Below are 12,431 nucleotides of genomic sequence, written 5' to 3' on the forward strand. Positions count from 1 at the left end.
GAACCCTCATACATTGCTGGTGGGAATGTAAAATGGTGAAAAACAATTTGGTAGTTCCTCAAAAAATTAAATATAGAATTATCATATGACCCAGCAATTCCACTCCTAAGTGTACACCCAAAATAATTGAAAACAGGTATTCAAGCAAATACATTTCACACATCTTCCTAGCGGCAATATTCACAATAGCCAAAGGGTGGAAACAACCCAAGTGTCCATCAAAGGATGAATGGATAAACAAAATGTCACATATACAAACAATGGAATATTATTCAGCCATAAAAATGAATGAAGTAGTGATACATCCTACAATATGGATAAAGCTTGAAAACAAGGAAGCCAAATACTAAGGGTCATTCCACTTAAATGAAATATCCAGAATAGGTAAATCTATACAGACAGAAAGTATGTTAATAGTTGACAGGGGTTGAGGGAGAGGGGAATGTGGAATAGTTGCTTAATATATATGTTGTTTCCATTTGGGAGGATGAAAATGTTTTGGAATTCAATAGAGTTGGTTGTGAATGTACTAAATACCACTGAATTATTCAATTTAAAATAGTTAATTTTACATTACGAGAATCTGATTTTAACTGAATTTAAATCCTCAATTTTAAAGCCTCGATTAAAAAACAACAACAACAGACGGTGGGCTGGATTTGGCCTGGGGGCATTGTTTGCCAAGCCCTATTCTAGACTCCTGTTTTGCAAGGTGTGGGCCTTGGACCTCACCTCCAGCTTTTAGAAATGCAGAATCTCAGGCTCCACCCAGACCCTCTGAGTCAGAATCTACATTTAACTAGATCCCTGGGTGACTCAAATGTACATTGCAAAGTGAGAAGCACTTCCCTAGGGCACTCTTCAAAAGCACTCTGGGATAGCAAGTCAGTGAGCCGTGTACTTGAAAGTGTACACACAAGAGAGGGCGGGAGAGCCTGTGGACCCAGAGGTAGCCCAAGGCAACAGGTGAGGAAGCAGAGGTGGCTGGTCCCAGGTAGGACCCCTGCTTCCAGCTGGTCAGTCTAGAGGGGGAAGGTGAGGCTGCCAAGAGGCTTCCAGGTGACCTGTCCCCGGAAGGGTGACAGGTCTCAGCCTACCAGATCCCTCCAGGTGGGCTTCGTGCCTGAGGAAAAGGAAGGATGACTGGGCAAAGCCTCCCTGCTGCTCCTCCTCTGTGTGCAGGTCCCACCCGGGTCCCCAAGCTGGGGTGGGACATGACAACTGACTCATGGAGGGAGGGTGTGCAGAGGGAGTGGGGTAACAAGGATGGATCCCTGGATTGCTCAGGACTGAAGACAGGCTTTGCCAGTAACCCTTCTGTGCCTCACTTTCCTCCTCTGTAAAAATGGGCTAACAACAATCACTCATTGGGGGGTTGTTAAAAGAGTGAATTAAAAAAACAGGGTTTATCATAAATACTCATGAACATCTGGCTGTGTCTTCTGAGTGTATGTGTGACACCTGAGCAGGTAAGGGTACATGGCCAGCAGAGCTGATGCCCACAATGGGACTAACTGATATGGACCTCCCAGCTCAGCGACAAATGCCTAACCCCAGCCAGGTGAGCTCACTCTGGATCAGGCAGACAGGAAGCTGAGATAATGGTGACCCCAGGAGCCCTAGCATGTCTGTCCAAAGAAGAGGGGCAGCTGAGGCCTGCCTGACTCTCAGCCTGCACCGTGGCCTGGCCCCCACCCTCAAGGCCACCTGCCAGAGTCCAGACCCACGGTATCGAATCCCACATGAGGTCAGAGGGGGAAGGCGTTGCAAATAACCGTATTTTACTGAAAGGAACTGAGGCACAGAGGTCCCAAGCAGCTTTCCCAAGGTGACCTCACAAGCAGAAGAGGGAACCCACATCCGCAAACCAGGCTTCTCCCAGGCTAACAACCACCTCCAAACACTCAGCAGCCCCTACCAGACCCTAACTGGAGCCCTTGCTCTCTCACCCCTAATTCACACCTCAAACTTCATCACAGTTCTCTCCCAAGCAGAACCTGGGCCCCAAGCCTACACCACTTCATTAGCTCAGTTACGAGCTCGACTCACACCTACTGATTCTGCAGCCTACCCACTCTCACGGTCCGCTGACCCTGCTTGGGGAACAAGGGGCTCCTAACCAAGCCTCACTGTGGGGAGGACTGTTCAGGAGAGACTCTATATAGGAAGACTTCTTAAACATGAACTTGGCCTTAGTCTTAACCCCTGCCTGACCACAACCTCACATTAGAACCAACAAGGACTCAAAACCTGAGACCAGCTCTAGCCCTCTGCTGTCCACTGTCACTTTAAATTTTATAAAAATCGGGATATCGCAGTCCCAGCAGAAAGGGGAGCCTGGGAGTCTGTGTTCCAAAGAGAGCCGTGGGCAGAAAAGCCTTGTCCATCAAGGACAGAGGGAGCTGAGCAGGAAGTCCCTCTATGGCTAGCTGGCTGGAGGGGGCAGCCTCTGGCCAGAAAATATGCTTTCCAGGAAGAGAGGCCCACCCCCCAGCCACCCCACACAGGGAGGGGCGGCAGGATTTGGAGGACTGATATAGGAGTGGGTGCCCCCCGACCCAGGCCCGACGTGAGCCCGCCTGCCCTGAGGTTCAGACTACAGGGCACCCCCTGGTTCTCCCTCTGGGGCACGTCCGGGGCTCCCCCTGAAGCACTGGCTGCCGAAGGCTGAGCCCCTTTTGCCCCGAGACCGCTGCCACCCTTTCCCATGTGCATCCCCACCGTGTGCATACAACGGTCGAGGCTTGCTATGGGCCACGTGAACCGCTTTATGTGCCAGGATGAAGTGAAACACTGAGGGTCCACTGCCACATGTCCCCTGCTGGCCCTTCACACGACCTAACAGGAAAACAAACCTTGACCCTAACTTCAACCCTGCTTTCAACCTAAGTTGATCTCTAAACCCAGCACTGGCGCCAACCCACAGCCCTAGCCATTATAACCATACCCTTGACCCTGACCTGACTCTAACCCCAATCCACAGCCCTCACCTAACCATGACCTTGACCCTGACCCTTTGTCCACCCTACACAGGCCCTTCCCTCAGCACATTCCCCATACCTGCAAGGGCCACTAATGGACCACCTCAGTTGTACTGGGAGAACTGGAGGAAAAGGCTCAGGGTATGGGGGCTTCCTTGTAACATCCCCACTGACCCTTGCACTGCTGGGCCCCGACGACCCCCACAAACCCACATTCAGCAGGGACCTGGGTGGGCAGAACTCACCAACATCCGAATCTTTGTGAGTCTTGATGACCTCCGCAAGCTCAAAGTTCCCTGCTATGATGGCCACCTGAGGGGGGGGAGGGGCAGGAGGAAGGCTCAGCAGCACCAAACTCGCCTCCCCTCGGCCCTGGTGGCTCCTTCTCAACCCCTGTGTGGGGTCTTCCTCAGTTGGGGGCCCCAGGTTCGGACCCTGTCCCCTGCCTAAACTCACCACCCCAGTCTGCACGGGACTGAGGGGTCTCCTGGGACACGAGACTCTCGGAGCTAAAGCTGGGACACGCTGGCCACTCTGCCTGTTCCCTTAACGGCCCCTCCACACACCATCTTTTCTGTCTCAGACATGGCCCACCACTACCTTACTCCTGTCACCCTCTCTCCTCCGTGCCCTCACCCCTGCATCTCATCATCCGGAAAGCCCTCCACTGCTGCCTCTGCCCCCTTGACTGGACGGTCAGTGGCCAGACCTGTTCTTCCCACGTCTCCTATGAAGGCCCTTGCTCCCACTGAGAGTGGAGTCCCAGCTCCCTCCGTGTCCAAAGTCCCCATGACGTGGTCCCCGACTCCCCCCACCAACTCCAGGCCACACAGAGACCCATCCATCTGGTCATCCTGGTGCTAAGAACCAAACCTGGCCAGAGAAAAGGCCCAGAAATATGACCTGAGTTCAGTCGGGATCTGGGACCACCCCTCTCGCCCCTGGTTTGGCCTCTGCACCCCACCTGTCTCTGGTAGGTCAGGCCCGCACCTGTTCTCCCTTGGCCCCAGAGCCCTCTAACCCTCTTCTCTTTTCCCTGGAAGGGGGACCAAGGGAACCACCCTAAACGAACACCCCCACCACGAGCTGGGCACTGCACTGGCTCACCCCCTTCCTCCGCCCCACCCTGGGGCGATCCTGGGGTCAGAGCTCCCTTATTACTCTACAGGGCAAAAAAGCAAGGTCTAGAGAGACCAAGCCACATATAGACAGACAAACACGCCCTGGGGCAGCCTCGTGCTCCTGTAGGCACTGGTGTACCTGGAAGGCTGTCTGGCTGTTATAATTGCGGACATCCTTATTGGCTCCACGGAAAAGCAGGACGCGGGCACAGCTCTCCTGTGGGAGGGTCGGAGTAGGGGTTGCAACTGGGCGACAGCACATGCGCACACAGGAGTGCAGGGCACACACACCCACGCCTACATGTTCAGCGCACACATTTGTAGCACAGGGACAAGCAGGTCAGGTGTACACGTGCAGGTCCCACCTGGCCCAGAGGGCCCAGATGTACACAATTCACACCTGGTTGTGCAAAACACACACGTGTGACACGTGTGTGCAGGGAACTGATACACACACGTAGGCCTGCAAGGCCACAGCTCACTGCAGGAGGCAGAAGACGCACTTGTGGCGCGACACACCGGGTCAGACGTGCACACACAGGTAGTCACTGTACAGCATCACCTGTGTGTACACACACGTGTGCACAGGCGCAGGCACACCTGGTTGTAGAGGGCGCAGATGTGCAGGGCTGTGTTCCCCGAGGCGTTCTGGGCCCCCATGTTGGCTCCGTAGAACAGCAGGTGCTCCAGGTGCTGCACGTGCCCAAAGCGGCAGGCCTTGGGGAGGGAAGAGGTGCTGCTGGGCCCCTGGACGGAGCCCACGCCCCAAACCCCAGAGGCGGAGCCGGGGACGCCCCCGCCTTCACGCTCCCCGCCCACCTGGTGGACCTCCTGCCAGCCGTTCTCGTCGCTGGTCCCCAGCTGAGCGTGGTCGTGCAGGAGCAGCTCACAGCAGAGCGCGTCCCCCCCGCCCAGGGCGCTGTGGTACAAGGGCGTCAGGCCGCGGCTGTCCTTGTAGTCGGGGGAAGCGCCCAGGTCCAGCAGGGTCTGAGAGCGAGAACCTCAGTGTTCACGCCAGGCCAGCCTCCTCCCACTACCGGGCCGCGTGCCCCTCCAGGCCAGGGCTGTGCCCGCACTGACCGTCAAGGCCGCCGCATTCCGCTGGCGCGCGGCACAGTGCACGGCGGTGAGCCCGTCGCGGGTGCGGAAGTCCAGGTGAGCGCCGCCGTTCCTCAGCACCTTCAGCAGGTCCGTGGCATCGTCTAGCTGGGCCGCAAGGCTCAGAGGACACTCTGGGTTCAAGGGATAGAAGAAGGCTATAGTCCTGGCCATTCCAAGGCCATGCCCCTTCCTGCTCTGCTTCTCACCTCCTGAGTCAGGATCGTGGAAATTGGGGTCCAGCCCCTTGTCCAGCAGGCGTGCCACCTTTTCCGTGTTGTGCAGCTGGACGTATTCCATAAACTTCTTCAGGTTCGCCTGGAACACCCAGCCATCCTGATCAGCCCACAGCACGGCCACCATCATCTGACCATCACCCACCTTCCACCAGGGAGCCTCAGGTTACCTGTGGGGCATCTGCCACCCCACCCCGCCCTCAGTCTGACCTATCAGCCTACATCATGACCTTGTCACTCCTCTCGCGTCACCCTAAGCCCTGCACTCCCGCTGTGGCCCCGATCCCAGCTCAGCTGGACCCACGTGCTGCTCCAAGTCCTTCCCTGCATCCCAAGCCCAACACAGCTGTCAGCCTGAGCCCAGCCAGCCCCTCGACAAGGCCAGGCTGCCCTCACTCACGCCGCCTGAGTGAGTTCCCTACCCCAAGCTCAGCCCCTGCCCTGGCTTCTCTCCCTGGCCCGGGGGCCCCAACCTGTCCAGCCTGGAAGAGCCCGAGGCCACATGGGCAGGAGCCAGCCCAGGGCAGCCCACATCCCCATCACTCCCAAGGTAGCCTGTTCCTTATCCAGCCCGTTCTCTTCACAAGCTCACCCCATGGCAGACTCCCAACTCCGGGGCCCTCCCCCATCACCAGGTGTCGCCTCCTGTCACGTGACCTTGACTGCCTTTCATTCATACCCCCAGTCGTGCGCTAATTTACTCAGCAAAGCCTCACTGAGCTCCTGCTGGTGCTACAATGCCACGTGCACAAGGCAAGGTGCCCTGGCCAGAGGCCCCAGGCCCTCTAGAAACAAAGTGCATCAGAAGTAAGACAGGGTGCCACAGGGACAGCTCCATAGGAGGCAGCATCCTCGGGGGGTCAGGCAATGAGACAGGAGGAACGATGCCTGTGGCTGAGAGGAAAGACCTCAGCTGCAGCCGGCAGGGAGGGAGGGGGGTGGTGTGATGGTGGGGGCCAGCTGGAGCCCAGGCAGGCAGAAACACGGGACTGTGGCAAGGAGTTGAAACTCATCCTAAAAACGAGTGGGACTCACTGAAGGTCAGGAGTCACTGGTGTCCTGTGGGTCACTGGGGACAGTTCTGGAGGAGGGGCAACTACAGGAGGAAGCCAGGGTGACAGGTCACAGCGGGGCCAGTGAGGGAGTCTCTGCCCAGCCACAGAGTCATGGCTACTGACCACCACATGCCCCGGGGTAGCAGAGAAGTCTGGCACGGAGGCTCCAGGATCACAGCGCGGTCACTGGGCCACAGGGGTGAATATTCAGATCCCTCTCTTAGGCTCCAGAGACTGTCAATGAAGTGTCCAGCAAGCAAATGTCCATTGGCCCAGGGGAGCCTGGGGTGGGAGCTCAGGGAGTCTGCCTGTGGGAAGGGCCGCGGCACCCACCCTGCCCCTCCTACATTCAGAGAAGACAGGGAGGTGCCCCCCAAAGAGCACTTGGGGTCAGACCCTCCTAGCAACAGTACCAACGAGTAAAGACTCCACAAGTATGCCTAGGGAGAGGGCCCCAGAGTCAGACAGATCTGGGTTCAGCCCCAGTATCATTGGATGCAGAGCTGTAAGTAAGTCACTTAACTTCCCTGGGACTCAGTATCTTCATCTGTGAAATGGGATAATAATAGTCCCTCACAGAAAAAATTAATGAGATGCCTAAAGTGCCCAGCACTGGATGACCACTAAGTGCTGGGCTCCCTGTTCTCCCCACCGCTACCCAGCTCCCCGCAACAACCACATCTGGTGCCTGCTCACTTCTCCCCCACAAAGACACCGTGCCCTATCGCACTCCACCCCTTAGCCAGGGGCCCACCAGAGGGGTCAGCCAGAGTCTGATCTGACTAGAACCCATCACCAGACCGACCACCCCAAAGCCATGGTGCCCGGAGTCTGCACCCAGTCCTCTAGCCGTCCCCAACACCCACTCTGGGCCCCTGACAACAAGAGAAAGCAGACTGAGCCAAGGCGGGCAGGACTGACTGGTCAGCCCCAACCAAGATCGGGTGGGGGGGTTCTGGGAACAGGGGGAGGGCCCCAAGAAGGGAATTTTTAAACAACATTTTTGACGCCACAAAACCCAGTTAAGGTTGGGGTGGGTGAACACTGGTCATGGGGGGGGGGCGGCCGGAGGGGGTGTAGAAGGTGACCTTGGAGTCCACTCCCCGTGGCTGCCTCCTTACCTTTGTGTGAAGCTTTGCAAACTGCTTATCGTCAATGAGGTTCTGGGCATATACTCGCCGCTTGTATCGAAACTGCTCAGGTAAAGACAAGGCAGAAAAAGGCATCCACCTGGGCTGAGTGAGTGAAAGTATGCGCAGAACCGAGTCCTGCCCACTTCCGTGCGGCTAGGGCCCCACACTGCTCGCCGCCCCCGTCACACAAAGCCATGCACACTACCATGGACGCCACCAAGACAGAGGTCAGGCGCCATGTAGGCCCAGCTGCCCGCCTGCAGTGCCCTTTCTGTCTCATTCCCATCCCCGGGATTCCCTGGAAACCTCAGGCCTCTTCCAAGACCAGGTTCCAGGCTGACCTTCCGAGACATCCCGTCTCTGGGAAGAATTGTCCCTACTTGCCTGGGCCACCACGGAGGCCAAGCCGGCTCTGAGCTCAGCCACCGTAATTCTTGCTTCAGTGCTCATTGCACTTGCCACCCCCACCTCCAAACCGTGGGTCTGGGTCCCCTTGCTCACAGGGCGCTCAACAGCCTTTACACCGTGGACGGGTGCGCAACCGAGGAAGCTTAGGTCGCCCTTCGGACAACTTCACGGGCGGGGAGGGGGAGACGCTGACACCGACGTGCACAGAGACCACGGCTGGCTTACTCCACACAGCGCTCCGGCCACTCACTCCTGCTCACACCCCATCGCACGTGCCGCGGCTCACACCTCACGCGCCAGACACACAACTCAACCCCCCCGCCCGCCGCTTCCACACTAACTCCCCGCGTCCGTGCCCCTCGCTGCCGCGCCCTCAGACGCTCCCGTCCCGGAGCTCGGAGCTCTCAGCCCGCCCCCTGCCGCGCCCCCGGCCGCCGCTCACCTCCAGGTAGGGCAGGGGCGTGTCCAGGTTGGGCGGGTATTCCTGCAGGAGCCGCTCCTCGTCCAGGAACTTGCCCGCGCGGCCCCGGGAGGGCGGCTGAAAGAGCCCGTAGTTGAGCGCGTCCTGGAGGCTGTGGTTGAGGGCGCAGAGCACGCGCTGCTTGGCTGCCCACACCGGCGCGGCCGGGTCCAGGCGCAGGCACTTCTGCGGCGGAGCGGGAGCGTGAGCGCGGATCGGCCCCGCGCGGCGCTGAGTACTGAGCCCCCGGGCCCCGCGCGCCCAGGCCGCGGACCCCGAGCCTCCGCGCCCCGCCGGCTAGGCCTCGCCCCGAGGGCGGTGCTTCCCCGGGCCCCGCCCCCGCCCTGGAGGTGGGGAGGGTCCCGGCGGAGGTGGCGGGGGAGGGGTGAGTAGCCGCGGGCCTGGGGTCTCCCGCGCCGGGCTCCGAGCGCGCGGGTGGGGGGCTGGGAGAGGAGGGCGGGGGTGCAGCCGGGATCCGGACGGCGAGGCTCACCGTCTGCTGAAGGTCCGGGATGCCGACGCGCACGATCACGGCGCTGGCCCCGGGGCCGTCCATCCCCGCGCCCCGGCCGTGGCCGCTCGCGGCCGGGAGCTGGGCGCCCCGGGGCTCCTCGCGGCGCCCCGGCCCCCCCTGCCCCCCCACCGGAGCCCCGTCGGCCGCGCTGCGCGGGAGGGGGCCGGGGGGGGCCGGGGCCGGCACGGGGGACAGCGGCGCCGAGGGCTCCGCAGGGGCGGCGGCGGCGGCGGCGGCGGCGCGGCTCAGCTGCATCGGCCCCGGCTCCGCTCGGCGCCTGCCTTCCCCGGGGGCGGGGGCGGCGGGGGGAGGGGGCCTGAGCGGCGAGGGAAGCGGGGGTGGCAAGGGGGCTGCGCCGGAGGCGGGGGCCGGGAGGGCTCAGAGCCAGCCGAGGGCGAGGGGGACTTTGCGGGGTCCCGGGGTGAGGGGTGAGGGGTGGGGTTGGTGCGAAGGGCGAGGGCCGCGCAGCAAGGCGGGGGCCTAGGGGCTGCGCCGGGGGTGTGGGGAGTCCTAGGCCTCAGTGTGGGGAGAGTGGCTGAGCAGCAAGGGCCGCGCCGCCGTTCGGCTGCGGAAGAGCATCTGTGGCCCACAGGGGAAGATGCGGCGAGGAGGGGGTCTTGGACCTGGCGTGGGGGCCGCCTTGGGCACAGGGACCAGAGGCAGGGCAGGAAGGGGAGAGAAAAACAGGAAAATTAATTTCCGGGGGTGGCAGCTTCTCTACCACCCTACCGACCTCCCCTCCCCACCCCACTCAAGCCCCGGAGGAGATGACAGGGACCAACACTGCCCCAGTCCTGGGGTGGGACGGTGGGGACCTCGGAGCCCTGGAGGGGCCGGGGCTTCTCCCACAGCCAGAACCAATTAACCTTACAACTTAACCCTTAGGACCACGCCGAACAGTGTGCCACGCGGCTCCCGGCTCCCCCACCCCTGGCCGAGGCTGAGGAGTTCACTCCGGACTCTGAGGCCCGCCTCTTCTGCCCCCCTCCTCAGGTCCCCTAGTCCGCCTAGCTCCAACGCCTGTCACGCCCTCCCAGTCACCTTAGCGACGACAAGATGGGGGCGCGACCTGAGAGGAAGGGCTTAGGGGAGGGGGCGCCACTAGCCTCCACCTGCAACCGGGAAGTGAATTTTAGTTTCACGCGTTGTCGTGGCAACGCGGGAGGGGGTGATGAGTAGGCGGAGGAGAGGGGAGCGCAGTAAAGAAACTAGCTCAGGCGCCACCGCCCCACTGGAGCTGGCCAGGTCCCCCCAACACTCATCAGCCTCACAGAACTACCCCAGTGCTGGGAAACCCTGTGCCCCCAAGGTCCCTAAAAGCGAAGAGCGGCCCCTTAACGTCAAAATAGCCCTGATTTCCCGAGAAACAGCTTCTGACTCCCACAGAACTCCCCCAACATGCCTGACTCCTCCCCAGAAACAGGCCCTGACCCCCGCAGCCGCTCACCCTCGCACGAGACACCCTGGCCGACCTTCACAGAACACCCCAGCATGAGGACACCTTCCGGCCCCTGGCAGAAGACAGCCCAGCCTCACCTACCTTCTCCAAGAGCAGCCCTGGGTCCCCTGAGCCTCCCGGGAATAAACTTGAATGAACCTCCACCCCACACACACACACACAGAAAGCCTCCCTACCCCTCCCCATGACAACCTGGAAGCAGCCTTACCCCACACGGACCAGCGCTTGACACCCCCTCCAAGGACAGCCTCCTGCCCACAGAGCCCCGCAATACCCACCCCTCCTTCCCCCAGAACAGCCTCTGTTCACCCCAGAGCGCGGCCCTCTTCCCCAGGACCAGCCCTGACCCCTGAGGGAAACCGGGCTCTCTCCCTGCCCAGCCGGCCCCCCTTCAGAAAAAATCTCTGCCTCCCAGGATTTCACTGACCCCGCAGAGCCGAGTCTCCAGCGCTGTCTGTGGTCTGGGCCCGCTTTCTTCCCGAGCCTGGGCGGACCCTGCCTGCCTAGAAATGCGGCCCCAGGATGTCCAGGCTCTTCCCAAGGCCACTGGCCTGGCCTGAGTGGGGGGGCTGAGGGTCCCCAGGGGCTGGAGCAGGATGGGAGGGGTAGGGGAAGGGGGGAGCAGGAAGGGGCTGTCGGAAGCCCACTTATCTGCAGGAAGCACCTTGGGAAGCACGTGGCCCAGCCCTGGAGAGAGGAAACTAGTGCTTCCCGGCCCCCCTCCTGTCTCCACTGCCTTCCTGCCCCTGTTCTCCCCTCCCTGAGTCACCCAGAGCTGCCCCCACCCCCCCCTCCGTGTCCCTCATCCCTCCCGCTGTGGCGGCTGAAAGGCCGGGCCGTGCTCACCGGAGTCCCCGATTCGCCATGGGACTGAAGGAGGAGGCGCACACCCAGCCGCAGAGCGGCCCCCGGCCTCCGAGCTCTCCCCGCAAACCTGCCCCTGACCTGGAGAGCCAGGCGCCCGCCTGGCCACCCCGCCTGGACCTCACGGAGGCCCCCTCGGCCTCCCCAGCAACCCACTGTCCTCGGTGAGTCCAGCACCGTGAATGCCGAGCTTTCAGGAGAAAACCTCACAGCCTTGCTGATGGCCACATTCCTGGTCTCCAGGCTCAGTCGGGCCTGCAATGCCAGGGCTGTTCCCACAGAGCACCCGCTGCAAAGGATGGGTACATAATGAACGAATGCCAAACCGGCACCACTCCTCTGGACCCACCACCACCCTGGCAAACGGCAAAAATTCCAACACCCAGAAGCACCTTACCCGCACAATGTCCTCCTGTCCCTGCAGCATGGTGGGTTTACAGAGGAGGAAGCCCCGGGACAAGCTGTTTTGTTGAGAATAAAAGACCCCCAGGCTCCTCACCACCTCCCGGACTCACCCCTCTGCTCTCCTGTCTCTGTCCTTGAAGGTGAGGATTCCCCAGACTCCATGGCCCTTCTGCATCTCCACTCCTTCCATCAGGGCTAAGATTCCAGAATGACCCATGGTTCTCCCATCCCCACTTCTTCCCACCACACACGTTCAGACGCCCAGGGCCTTTGGGAGCTCATGTGGGCAAAGCGTCCAGAACAGTGCCTGGCACAGGGTTAAACCCATCCGTGGGTGAACCCCTGCACACCGGCCACTGCATAGGCCATCTGACACCCTTGGTGCCCCACACCCTCAAAGTCTTAAGCCCACCCCCCCCCAGCGTGGGTGGTCCACCCCCAACTCCTGGCCCTTCCTGGTGAGCCCGTTTGTGTCCCCCTCCCTCACCATGCCATCCCTCCCTCCTTTTACATTCCTGGGGCCACCTCCTCACCCAAACCCTAACCCTTCCCTCCCTCTCACCCCTCGGCCTACAGTGGCCTGGCCCCACAATCCGCCTCTTGCTGAAAACCCCACAGGCCTGCTTTCTCTCCTATCTCCCCTCACCCCCTGGTTTCCTTGACAACTGGGGGTGTGGGGCAGATGAGTGTCCTGCTG

The 12,431-nt window shown here is 60.8% G+C and overlaps 1 protein-coding gene across 7 annotated transcripts in view; it reads right to left on the reverse strand.

Moving 5' to 3' along the window:
• Positions 1–11,003, reverse strand: part of SHANK3 (SH3 and multiple ankyrin repeat domains 3) — a 52,454-nt gene extending 41,451 nt beyond the window's left edge. For 4 of the 7 annotated variants that reach the window (XM_082420926.1, XM_082420924.1, XM_082420928.1 and 1 more), the window contains exons 1-10: positions 10,893–11,003; positions 8,986–9,645; positions 8,475–8,678; positions 7,613–7,684; positions 5,410–5,518; positions 5,183–5,334; positions 4,922–5,089; positions 4,703–4,819; positions 4,242–4,319; positions 3,227–3,293 (exon numbers count right to left, since the gene is read on the reverse strand). In XM_082420926.1, the coding sequence (XP_082277052.1) occupies positions 3,227–3,293; positions 4,242–4,319; positions 4,703–4,819; positions 4,922–5,089; positions 5,183–5,334; positions 5,410–5,518; positions 7,613–7,684; positions 8,475–8,678; positions 8,986–9,261 (1,243 nt within the window). In that variant the 5' untranslated portion in view covers positions 9,262–9,645; positions 10,893–11,003. Of the gene's footprint in view, positions 1–3,226; positions 3,294–4,241; positions 4,320–4,702; positions 4,820–4,921; positions 5,090–5,182; positions 5,335–5,409; positions 5,519–6,614; positions 6,692–7,612; positions 7,685–8,474; positions 8,679–8,985; positions 9,646–10,453; positions 10,864–10,892 lie in introns of those variants that run through there. The other 3 variants (XM_082420925.1, XM_082420930.1, XM_082420929.1) reach the window with 3 other exon arrangements.
• Positions 11,004–12,431: the final 1,428 nt, after the last annotated feature.

This window comes from Balaenoptera physalus (genome assembly GCF_965194825.1).
Source record: "Balaenoptera physalus genome assembly, chromosome: 13".
Classification (NCBI taxonomy): Eukaryota; Metazoa; Chordata; class Mammalia; order Artiodactyla; family Balaenopteridae; genus Balaenoptera; species Balaenoptera physalus.